The following is a 12982-nucleotide window of genomic DNA, read 5'->3' on the forward strand; positions in this document are numbered from 1 at the left end:
AAACTGGGGAACCTAAACTACATTGAGGATGAGTCCCAAGATCCTCGCAGTCCTCCCTGAAGTGCCTCCCTTAAGAGTTGGTTTCCCATTACCTTTAATAGTTCTCGCTCATTCATCTTCAAGATTCTCAACATTCATGACATCATCTCCCACCACTTTAGGTTTTTTTTGTTAGAAATATGCTATTAGAAACTACAAATGGGTCATTTACTTTTAACGTTATGCAGTTTTTAATCTTAATGTGACCTGATTAATTAAGTCATAAATAGATCGTTCTATAATTAGAGCATTAGATCTGTGATTAATCTGAAACGTTGAATTGGTATATGATGGACGTACCAGATTTAGAGTTAAATGTTATATAATCAAGGATTGGGTCCTCTCTCTCTCCCTGCCAAGAGTCGCATTCTTCTCCATCAAGAAACACATAAAGAAATAGGGTTAGAGAGAGAAACTGAATTTTGAGAAGAATAGCAACCATCATGAGTCAGAAGAAAGAAGATGGCAGCCATTACATCTTCTGCTGTTAATCAAGGTATGTCATCTTAAGCAACAAATCATATCAAGTTTTGTTTGTGAAATATTCGGTATTGGTGATCTTTGGGCTGTTAATTGAATTGTTCATATTTAATCATGAAAGATCTAATAGAACAGAAGTTTTAACATTTGGTATCAGAGCAACCAATCAATAACTGAATATTTCCTATAATTGCAATTGATCTGTTGTGTGCTTTACTCATGATGTTTAATCAAGTCCTGCGCATGCTTCACAAAAAGGGGTGTAACTTTTGATCCGTACGTCGGATTGGACATGAAATTTTGATCTATAGATTCGTTTCGCCCATCGTGGGTTCAGATTCTCGATCCGACGGTCGGATATAGAGTTTTCGAATTTTCTTTACAATTTCAGAGTTTTTAGGGTCTTTTGTGCATTATTTACTGGTACAAAATAATTATTTGAAATTGGACATAAAAGTAATTGTTCTATGACTGATTGTTTTGCATAAAGTATGTGTTATAAGTCATTATGCACATGAGATTTATGTTTTTGTTAACCACCAAAGTGGTCAAAATCAGAATAATGATATTGATAGAAATTGCCAGTTATGAATACCAATTAAAATTGGCGTCACTAATGATAGAACCTGAGAACTTACCCAAAGGAAAGTCTTGTTCTATAACTAGTTGACATGATGGGATTAATAGATATTTTGATTAAATAAATATTGATCATCCAAAGATGTCAGTACTATTTAATTGAATATATTTATTACTTATGTTTTTGAATTTAATTGTGTTAAGTATAAGATAGTATCTACCCAAAGGAGTGCTATATTATATTATTATGTATATATCTGAATCGCGTTAGTTATGAGCTTATAGTTACTTCATTTTTAAATTTGCAGTAGTTCCCATGAATACACATGCTTCATCCGTTACATTGTTCACTAGTGTTAATCTTTTTGAATGGAGAGAACAAGTCAATTTCCATTTAGGTGTTTAAAACCTACTGCTCTTACAACAGCTAGTACTGAGGCAGAAAAAACACACCATAAAGCCTGGGAACGCAGTCTTATGTTTATTAAGATGACTGTTGCTAACAACATCAAGTCAACAATTCCACAAACAGATAGTGCTAAGGAATATATGCAGTTTGTGGAAGAGCGTTTTCATTTAGCTAATAAGTCACTCGCTGGTACTCTTATGGTAGAACTCACGACCATGAAGTTTGATGGGTCGCGAACTATACAAGAGCACATTATAGAGATGACTAATATTGTAGCAAGGTTAAAGTCTCTGGGACTCACAGTAGAGGATTCTTTTCTTGTCCAGTTTATCCTAAACTCGCTACCTTCTGAATATGGACCTTTTCAGATTAACTATAACACTATAAAGGATAAGTGGAATGTTAATGAATTGGCCAGTAGACTTGTTCAGGAAGAAGGACGTTTGGAAAATCAAGTGAATCACTCAATAAGTTTTGTGAGTAATAAAGCTGGTAAAGAAAAGAAAGGAAAATCAAGTCATTTCAAGAAGAAAAAGGCACCTGCTAAGAATGGGCAGGATAAGGAAAAGAAGGAACTAAAGGATGTTTAATGTCATTTCTGTAAAAAAGAAAGGACATTATCAAAGTGACTGTTCGAAAAGGATAGCTTGGTTCGAAAAGAAAGGTAATTATCTATCTTTCGTATGTTTTGAATCAAATTTAGTTGAAGTTCCTATTAATACATGGTGGCTTGATACTGGTGTTACAACTCATGTTTCCAATAATATGCAGGGATTCCTTATGATCCGAACTATAAATCCAAATGAAGATCGTTTTCTCTTTATGGGAAACGGAATGAAATCCTCAATTGAAGGCATTGGGACTTATCGTCTAATTCTAGAAAATGGATATGTATTAGACTTATATAGTACCCTTTATGTACCTTCATTATCTAGAAACCTTATTTCTGTAAGTAAGTTGGATATTTCTGGTTTTAGATGTATGTTTGGATCTGGTTGTTTTGATTTATATAAGAATACTAATAATGTTGGTTCTGGTATTCTAATTGATGGTTTATATAAATTAAAACTGAATGACACTTATGCGAATTCCTTGCTGAATGTAGTAAATAATGTTGGATGCAAACGTAGCATGATAAATGAAAATTCTGCTTTCTTGTGGCATAAAAGACTAGGTCATATATCCAAAGAAAGAAAGATGAGATTAGTAAGTAATGAAATTTTGTCAAATTTGGACTTTAGTGATCTAGAATTATGTGTGGATTGTATTAAGGTAAACAAACCAAACATAATAAGAAAGGAGCCACTAGAAGCAGCCAGCATCTTGAAATAATACACACTGATATTTGCGGACCTATGGACACTCCAGCCTTTAATGGAGAAAAATATTTCATCACTTTTATTGACGATTTTTCCCGTTATGGTTATGTCTATTTGCTTCATGAAAAATCTCAATCTGTGAATGTCTTTGAGACGTTTGTAAAGGAAGTTGAGAGGCAATTAGATAAAAAGGTGAAAATCATAAGGTCTGATAGAGGTGGTGAATATTATGGTAAATATAATGAGTCAGGCCAGTGTCCAGGTCCATTTACAAAATTTCTCGAAAGTCATAGCATATGTGCGCAATACACAATGCCAGGTACACCACAGCAAAATGGTGTAGCAGAAAGGCGCAATAGGACGTTAATAGATATGATTAGGTGTAATAACCCCAAAAAAAAAAAAAGAAAAGAAAAGAAAAGAAAAGAATAATAATAATAATATATAAATTGAAAAAAATAATAATAATAAAAATAAATAAAAGAGACAAAAAGAAAGAAATAAAATAAAATAAAAAAAATATTGGCGACATGGGCGCGTGTTGGGGGCGCCACGTGCGCCCACCGGGCCGGACCAGCTAGCTGCGGCGGGCCCCGCCGCCGCCGCAGCCGCCGCCTTTCCCCCTCCTCCACCGCCTTCCCTCTCTCTCTTTATATATCTCTCTCTCTCTTTCTCTCTCACATATTCTCTCTCTCTCCCTCTCTCTCTCTCTCTTTTCTCACATATTTTCTTGCCGACGCCGGTCTACCACCGCCGTCGCTGCCGTCGCCGCCGCAGCACCACCCTCACCGCCTCTCTCTCTCTCTCTTTTGATCTCTCTCTCTCTCGAACCCTCTCTTTCTCTCCTTCCCTTGCCGACGCCAGCCTGCCGCCGCCGTCGCCGTCGTCGCCGCCGCACCACCTTCTCCTTCTCTAACTCCCTCGTTCTCTCTCTACCCTTCTCTCTTTCTCTCTCTCTAGCACCGCTCTCTTTCTCTCCTCGCCGACGACTTCTCGTTGTCGCCGTCGTCGCCGCCGCACCACCTTCTCTCTCTCTTACCCTCCTCTCTCTCTCTCTCTCTCTCTCTCTCTTGAGCTCTCTCCCTTCTCTTATCAACGCCAGCCGCCGCTGTCGCTGTCGCCGTCGCCGTCGCCACCGCCGCAGCCTAGGTGAGCCTCCCTTCCTTCTCCTTCTCTTCTTCTTCTTCTTCTTTCTTCTTTCTTCTTTCTTTCTTTCTCTTCTCCTTCCTCTCTTCTTCTTCTCCATTCTTGGCCTCCTCCTCCTCTTGTTGTGTAGCAGACAGTGTTGGAAGAGGACTATTATTATTATTATTTTTTATATAATTACTTCCTAATGATAAGTAACATAGTCTATTTAGATAATTAATTATTTTGATAATTTATAACTAATATAATTTTACTAAGCATTTTAGTATAATAATTTATTAATTACAATTATAAATATTGCCTATAAATTTATTTAGAGTTTTAGTTATTATTTATTAGTGAATATATGTAGTCTTATATTTATATTTAACTTATATTATATATGTCTATTTTTAGTATATTAGTATTGTCTAATAGTTTGTATAAAATGGAATACTAGAATTGCAGATTATTTTTGTATAATAGGATAATGATTATTTTATGTATAATCTAGGATTAGTTAAATAAGAGTAAGTATTACAAAATAACTAGTAATAATATTATTCTATAATTATTTTTTTATTAAATCATATATATAGACGTCTTGGTTATTTATAAAAAGGAGATAAATTACTATATACTTATTTTCTATAATTACCAAATTAGGATTTTATTAAATAAATATAAATAGCATATTAATATTGCCATAATTAAATTTATCCTATAAATCTAATCAATATTAAACCTAATAAAATATCATATTTTACTCGAACGAATTATAATCAGATAAACAACTAATTTTATATTACTTAAACATTTTCAGACTCTGAACCCCCGTTATCTGAGACCCTGAGGATCTCACCAGCGTCGAGTGGCAGTTGATTGATGGACCCGAGGGATACGTGTGTTGAGTCTTCTGATCAGTGTGAGTAGTCTTATCCCCTAGATCCATTTCTCAAATTAGGATTCATTATATATTATGTACATGCATGTTTTGGCCTCCAGCATGATTATATGACTTTATATAGAGATGATTTCAGTCGAGCATATATTTTATCATGCATTTGATTAGACTGATCTGGGATATGAGTACATTGGTGATATATAGAGATGATTGGAGATGATTATGCTATTATGGTTTTATGTCAGGATGATCTCTATCATGAGTATGCATGTGATAGATTAGCATGAGTATGCATGTGTTAGATACATGGTTGGAGTTTGCATTACATCATTTTTCTCTCGGCTTCTTTACCACCTAAATTCCTGAGTTGTATGATCTGTTGTCGTACTGGATATATGCATATGATTTATCATGTATAGGAAATCATAAAAGTACATGTGTATGTGATGTGATGTGATGTGATGTGATGGCTGGAACGGTATCTGGTCCGGACTGGTACTGGACATACTCTTAGCGTATGGCAGAGTATGGTGATGGCTGATAGTTGTACTCTTAGCGTATGACAGGGTACAACTATCATTGATATACCCTTAGCGTATGGCAGGGTATGATTACTTTCTTCAGAGATACCCTTAGCGTATGGTAGGGTATGATTTATCTACAGAGATACTCTTAGCGTATGACAGGGTATGCTCTGAGCTTGTGACATGATGTGTATCGAGTTTGGGGCCGGGTACCGTAGTCCAGCATAGTGGATGATATTCAGAGTTGAGACGGATGATTGTGATAGTGAGAGATATGTGAATTATATCTGGCTCTGACATATATGATTATCTAGTAGTTGGCATGCATCATGCATCATCATTGTTATGACTAGTATCATTGGATCATAATTGTTATACATGATATGGTGTTATAGTCGGTGATGTTATATGGTAATTTCATCATGTTATATAATTTCGGTTGAGGATATAATATGGTCATTCATGAGAACTGATTTCATTCATATATATATGTCATTGGGGATACATATATATATATATATATGTTCATACATGACATCATACTGCCTTCTGATTCATATTATCCAGTACATGATTTACTCTCTGTTTGGCATCACTGATTCGGGGTAAGGTCTATTCACTAAGCCTTTTGCTCATGACTCTCTTTATTTCTTTTCTAACCCCTCAGATATGTGGTACGTGATAGCGACTTGAGAAGATATTTTAGAGTGATGATGAGGTGAGCTATAGATGCGAGATGGTATAGATGATAGTTTATATAGAAATTGAGTTGTACCAGTATTTGATATTTGTACTCTTTTGTATTAGACGATGATTTGTATAATACAGGTCGAATCATAGTACAGGTCGAATCATAGTGTACCCTTGTATTAGTTATTTTAGTTGTATCTTGATGGTTTGTTGTGGCCTGTGTGGGTCCTGCCAGATTATGTAGCGGTCTAGTGTGTATTATTGTGTATTTTGATATTCATATGTTAACAGGTTTATTTGGTTAAGAGTATGATTTATTTGGTGATGGATTATGTGATCATGGATATGTTAGCAGGTGTTATTTGATGATGTCATGATTGTATGTGCACAGGAGTGTATCTGTGCGTGACGGGCCCCGCCTGACCTGTCGCGTGCGCCGCGCGTGCCGTGTGGGCGCGTGGGCGTGCACGTGTCCGTGCTGGGTGGGGGCGTTACATTAGGAGTATGATGTCAGATTCTATACTACCTAAGAATTTGTGGTCGTATACTCTCAAAACCGTTAATTATTTGTTGAATAGGGTTCCTAGTAAAGCTGTTCAAAAGACTCCTCTTGAGTTATGGACTAACAGGAAACCTAGCTTAAGACACTTGCATGTTTGGGGTTGTCCAGCGGAAGCGAGAATTTATAATCCACATGAAAAAAATTAGATTCTCGAACGATCAGTGGGTACTTTTTAGGTTACCCTGAGAAATCTAAAGGGGTATGTGTTTTACTGTCCTAATCATAGTCCAAGAATTATAGAAACTGGTAATGCAAGATTCATTGAGATTGGTGAAGTCAATGGGAGTACTAGAAGACAAATAGTAGAAATAAAGGAAACAAGGGTAAACGTTACATTGCCTAGAATAGTTCCTCCATCTACTATTACTCCAAATGTTGTTCCAGCTGTTGTAGAACAACATGATGATGATGAACAACATATAAATGAAGAAGTTCTTCCTGAAGAAAATGACTTACATAATACTGATATGCATGAACCACAACAAGTAGCATTAAGAAGATCTCAAAGAGATCGAAGGTCAGCTATTTCTAATGATTATGTGGTTTATATGCAAGAATCAGATTATGATATAGGAATCAATAAGGATCCAGCTTCGTTTTCACATGCTGTAGAAGGTAAAGAGTCAATGGAATGGATTAATGCCATGAAAAAAGAACTGAAATCCATGCAACAGAATGAAGTTTGGGATCTCGTTGAATTACCACATGGGCTGTAAAAGAGTCGGATGCAAATGGGTTTTTAAAACCAAACACGACTCTAGTGGTAATATCGAACGGTATATAGCTAGACTTGTCGCTAAGGGTTACACTCAGAAAGATGGTGTTGATTACAAGGAGATATTTTCTCCTGTTTCGAAAAAGGACTCACTAAGAATAATAATGGCATTAGTAGCTCATTATGATTTTGAGTTGCATCAAATGGATATGAAAACAGCCTTTCTGAATGGAGATTTTGATGAGGATGTTTATATGGATCAACCTGAGGGTTTTTCTGTAGAAGGTAAAGAACAATTGGTGTGTAAACTTAAGAAGTCAATATATGGACTTAAACAAGCATCCCGGCAATGGTATATTAAGTTCAATACCATTATTACATCTTTTGGTTTTAAGGAAAATACGGTTGATCATTGTATATATCAAAAGATCAGTGGGAGCAAGTTTATTTATCTGGTCCTTTATGTTGATGACATCTTACTTGCTGCAAATAATTTAAGTCTATTGCATGAGACTAAGAAATTTCTCTCAGCGAACTTTGAAATGAAAGATATGGGAGAGGCATCCTATGTGATTGGAATAGAAATATTCCGTGATCGATCACAAGGAATATTGGGATTGTCTCAGAAAGGATATATCAAAAGGATTTTAGAGAGATTTGGAATGAGTAAGTGTTCACCTGGGACAGTTCCTGTACAGAAAGGTGATAAATTCAATCTCATGCAATGTCCTAAGAATGATGTTGAACGAAAGGAAATGGAATCAATTCCATATGCATCTATTGTTGGTAGCCTAATGTATGCTCAAACCTGTACTAGATCGGATATTAGTTTTGCGGTCGGTATGTTAGGGAGGTATCAAAGTAATCTAGGAAGGGAACATTGGCAAGCTGCAAAGAAAGTTTTGAGGTACTTATAAGGCACGAAAGATTACATGCTCATGTATAGAAGATCCAATGAATTGGAGCTGACTGGATATAGCAATTCAGATTTTGCTGGATGCATCGATACTAGAAAATCGATCTTTAGTTACCTGTTTATGATTTTTCAAGGTGCCATATCATGGAAAAGTGCGAAACAGACTATCGTTGCTTCATCTACTATGAAGGCAGAATTTGTGGCATGTTTTGAAGCCACAATTCATGCATTGTGGTTGCAGAACTTTATTTCAGGAATTGCGGTTGTCGACACCATTAGCAAGCCGCTGAAAATTTATTGTGATAACTCTGCAGTAGTATATTTCTCAAAGAACGACAAGTACTCTAAAGGTGCCAAACATATGGAACTGAAGTATCTTGTTGTGAAAGATGAGGTTCAGAAACAAAGAGTGTCAATCATGCACATCAGGACAGAACTTATGATTGCAGACCCTTTAACGAAAGGGTTACAACCAAGACAATTTAAGGAACATGTTCAAAGAATGGGTCTTGGTTGTATTAATAATTGATGTGTGACATTCTAAGCTCTTTTATGTGTTTCTGATATATAATTATGTGTCTCTTGTTTTAATGTAGTAGTACGTATTTTATGTAATTTTAAACAAGAAAGAGTCTTATAAAGATATTATGTTTAATCATTATGATATAAGACATTATGTGGACCATTATGTTGTTTTATATAAATTATGAATATGAATTGATGGATTGCTGGTATTGTAGTATATGGAAGGGAATGCATTGAATTAATAATGCACAACCGCCATAACTCTCAGAAATTTATCATAGTATGATGTTCAACACTTGATATTATGAATAATCGGGTCAAGTGGGAGAATGTTAGAAATCTGCTATTAGAAACTGCAAATGGCTCATTTAATGGCTCATTTACTTTTAATGTTATGCAGTTTCTAATCTTAATGTGACCCGATTAATTAAGTCATAAATAGATCGTTCTATAATTAGAGCATTAGATCTGTGATTAATCTGAAATGTTGAATTGGTATATGATGGACATACCAGATTTAGAGTTAAATGTTATATAATTAAGGATTGGGTTCTCTCTCTCCCTACCAAGAGTCGCATTCTTCTCCATCAAGAAACGCATAAAGAAATAGGGTTAGAGAGAGAAACTGAATTCTGAGAAGAATAGCAACCGTCATGAGTCAGAAGAAAGAAGATGGTAGCCATTACATCTTTCGCTGCTAATCAAGGTATGTTATCTTAAGCAACAAATCATATCAAGTTTTGTTTGTGAAATATTCGGTATTGGTGATCTTTGGGCTATTAATTGAATTGTTCATATTTAATCATGAAAGATCTAATAGAACAGAAGTTTTAACATTTTTACCCTTTGTGATAGCAGTCATATCTGGTTAGTAAGAAAAGTATATAGATTCTCTCCAATGGCCACCTTATAATTCTAATACTTATGTTCAATATTTTTATTTTTCCATTCAAAACTAATTATAAAGATTATTTTTTGATAGATTACTAAATTATTAACTATTTTATCCCATTTGTATTTTTTATTAAAATATTTGCAATGTCTAAAATATAAAAGTGAGAAGACTTCATATGAAAAAAGTATAACAAAAAAAGTTTTAGATTAAATATATTTTATCCTCTTGTATTTATGCACAAAATTACTTTACTCTTGATACTTCAAAAAGTCTCAAATCAGTCACTATACTTATGACTAAAGTGAGTCCGTTAGCCTTTTCCATCTAAATTAATGGAGCACGCTTAAAAATTTCAAAAACTAAATGGCAAGCTAAATGTCCTCATTTTTTATTTTTTATGGACAAAAGTACCCCTTCCTTTCTTATAAAAGCATTTATTTCTCTTCAAACAATACTCACATATTTTATTTTTTTTACTTTCTAGATTGTGTTAACTATATAGTAGTTTTATTAAATCTAGGTTTTTTTTATGAAGTTTAATAGTTATATCACATTTAACAACAAACAAATATGAGTTAAAAAATTTAATAAAAAATTCATCTATTTTGCTCAATTAACACAAGAGATCTATTTTGATCATTTGGGCACACTCCATTAACTTTGACAAAAAAAAAATGATAGTTTCACTTTAGTTGCAAGTACAAGGATTGGTTTAACTTTTTGAAGTATAGAGGGTAAAGTAATTTTGAACATAAGTATAAGGAGGTAAAATATATTTAATTTAAAAGTTTTTAGGAAAAAAATATTTTCCTTTTATGGTTAAATTTTTTAAAAGATTGACGAAAAAAATTGATGGAGATGCTTTGAATTTTGACTTAGACAAAAGGTGTAAATTATAATTTCCCCCCTTTTTTTTCTTCTTTTTCTGTTTTTAGTTTTTATTTATTTATTATGAGTCAAGCTAGTTACATTAAAGTAGTGTAAATGAAATTATATCATATGTCAAGGTTTGTATGAACATCCCTTGTGATCATCAAAATCAACTGCTAGTTCTTGGGTTGAGTGGTCCAATGTTTAACCCTAATTAATCACTCTACTATGAAAGTATAGTGAATCTTTGCTGTCCCAGGACCCATGCAGCAAATTTTCCACATATGTAATTTGTCCACTTAGCAAGATGACAGTAGATACTTAGCCAATTTTTGAGTTCTCAAAAGAATTACATTACTCGTGTCCATATCATTAAGGTAATAGAGATAATAATTTTTTTTATTTAATTGGCAAAATATGTGTGACAGGGTTCCTTAATATAATTCACCAACCACTCTAGAAATTTAAATTATTGGAGAAATAATTTTTAGCTTTTATATTCAAACAAGAATAATTAAATTTTATATTTCACAGTCACTTAATCGCCCACTTTAATTTTCTAATCTCCTACCTAATAAAATTGAAGTACTATATATTTGTTTTAAGATGAGTATAGCTATTATAAAAGAAATGGCTGTTATCATTTAAACTAAAATATAGTTAGTTATAAATCTATTACGTACCTAAAATATTCTACTTATAGTTAGCATTTACGGTGTCTTTCTCGATGCAGAAAAAAAAATCTAGAGAGAAGAACATAACCATGTCCTCATTTTGTAAAGGTCGGAGAAAACTAAATTTAACAACGACAACATAACATTCAAAATTAATTTATACGTACATGCATGGATGCATGCATGCATGCGTGCGTGCGTGCATAAACCCTAAGCAAGCTAGCTAGTTACTCATCATACGTTGGAACTCATCAAAATCCAAAACTCCATTGCCGTCGAGATCATAAGCTCTTATCATGGCAGCACACTCCTCACTAGTTTTCACATCCCCTAAGCGGCTCAGCACACGCTGCAATCCCTTAGGCGTGATGCATCCTGAACCCTTCTCCACCTCAAACATCTCGAACGCCCTCCTCAAGTCCTCATCCCCACCTCCCCCTCCCCCTCCCCCTCCTCCATTCCTCTCCATCATCAGCCTCATGAAGTCCCCGTAGTCCATCAGCCCGTCGCCGTCCGAGTCCAGCTCGGCCACCACCCGGTCCGCCTCGCCGGCCGCCACGCTCTCCCCGGCCCACGCGAGGAACGCCCGCAGCTCGCCGCTCGATATCTTCCCGTCGCCGTCGGCGTCGAACAGGCGGAACGCCTCGTGGAACTCCCGGCCGCGGCCCCCGACCCCTGGAGAGGGCGGCGGCGTCGCCGACGAGCCGGGCTTCGGGCGCTTGAGGAGGTGGAGGCTTAGCTTGAAAGACTTGTTTGAGAGCCATTTGGATGCCTTAGAGTTGTTATTAGAACTAGTAGACATATCTCTGAAGTGATGTGGTCATGCAATGCTACTCATATCTATCTATATATATATATATAATTGCTGAGAGGTGGAGAGTGGAAGGTTGCAAAGAAGGGTGGAGGAAGTTGCAGGGGGGCTTCCTTTCGAATTCCTGTTCATCTTTTCTAGTGTGAGAAGTTACCAGGAATCTAGGTAATTCAGAGAAAAGGGAAGGAGGACAAGAGAGGGGAGAAATTAGGGATTGGAAGGATGCAAATTAAGTTGAGACAAAGGTTGGCATGAATTGGATTTGATGAGTGAGAATTTGCACAAGTGGGGAGGATGGGTTGGAGGTACCATTTTGTCATGTGATAGCTTAGTTTGGACAAAAGAGTATTTGGATGTTGTCATTTAAAGTTACAAAGAGGATTGGGTAGATTCAACCCATTCAACTGTGAGGAATTTGTTGGGCTGTCTCTACCTGAAAAGAAGAGAGGGATTAATTGTAGTGTCTCAAGAGTACTTTGGTAGGGCAATTAAACATTAGTTAGGGGGTTGGTTGTTTTTGGTTTTGTTTTGTTCTTTTGCTACAAACATTTTATAAAATGTAGGACCACTTTTTACTAATAAAAAATTTCAAAATATTATTGTATTAGTTAGATCTAACTAATCATGATTAAAACACAATTTAGACTCAAAAGAGACTATCTTATCTTTGTGTAGATTATTTAATATAGATTAAAAGCTATCTAATATTATATCTAATATAATAGTACAATGAAAAATATCTTTCTATGTGAGATAAAAACCATTGGTATATATTTTCCATTCTAAACTTAAAAAGAGAGAGGGCATTTTAGTCACCTATATTTATTTCTTAGTTTTAATAGTAATACTTTAGCTATATATATATTTTTTTAAATAAATACAATCGCAATTATGAAAAGAAAAATTAGTGGCAATTATGGCATTTTAAAGAATATAATGGAAATT

At 35.1% G+C, this 12982-nt stretch overlaps 1 protein-coding gene across 1 annotated transcript; it reads right to left on the minus strand.

Moving 5' to 3' along the window:
- Nucleotides 1-11334: 11334 nt before the first annotated feature.
- LOC140769059 (probable calcium-binding protein CML41) lies at nt 11335-12169 on the minus strand. Its single transcript, XM_073109603.1, has one exon. It carries the CDS (start codon nt 12026-12028, stop codon nt 11450-11452), a length of 579 nt encoding a protein of 192 aa, XP_072965704.1. The 5' UTR covers nt 12029-12169; the 3' UTR covers nt 11335-11449.
- Between the last annotated feature and the right edge of the window lie 813 nt (nt 12170-12982).

This window comes from Typha angustifolia, chromosome 10 (assembly GCF_048772165.1).
Source record: "Typha angustifolia cultivar Huaian chromosome 10, ASM4877216v1, whole genome shotgun sequence".
In the NCBI taxonomy this organism is placed as follows: Eukaryota; Viridiplantae; Streptophyta; class Magnoliopsida; order Poales; family Typhaceae; genus Typha; species Typha angustifolia.

What these genes read in the sequence shown, in the direction of transcription:
- LOC140769059 (XM_073109603.1), bottom strand. Translation starts at nt 12,028, where the DNA reads ATGTCTACTAGTTCTAATAACAACTCTAAGGCATCCAAATGGCTCTCA.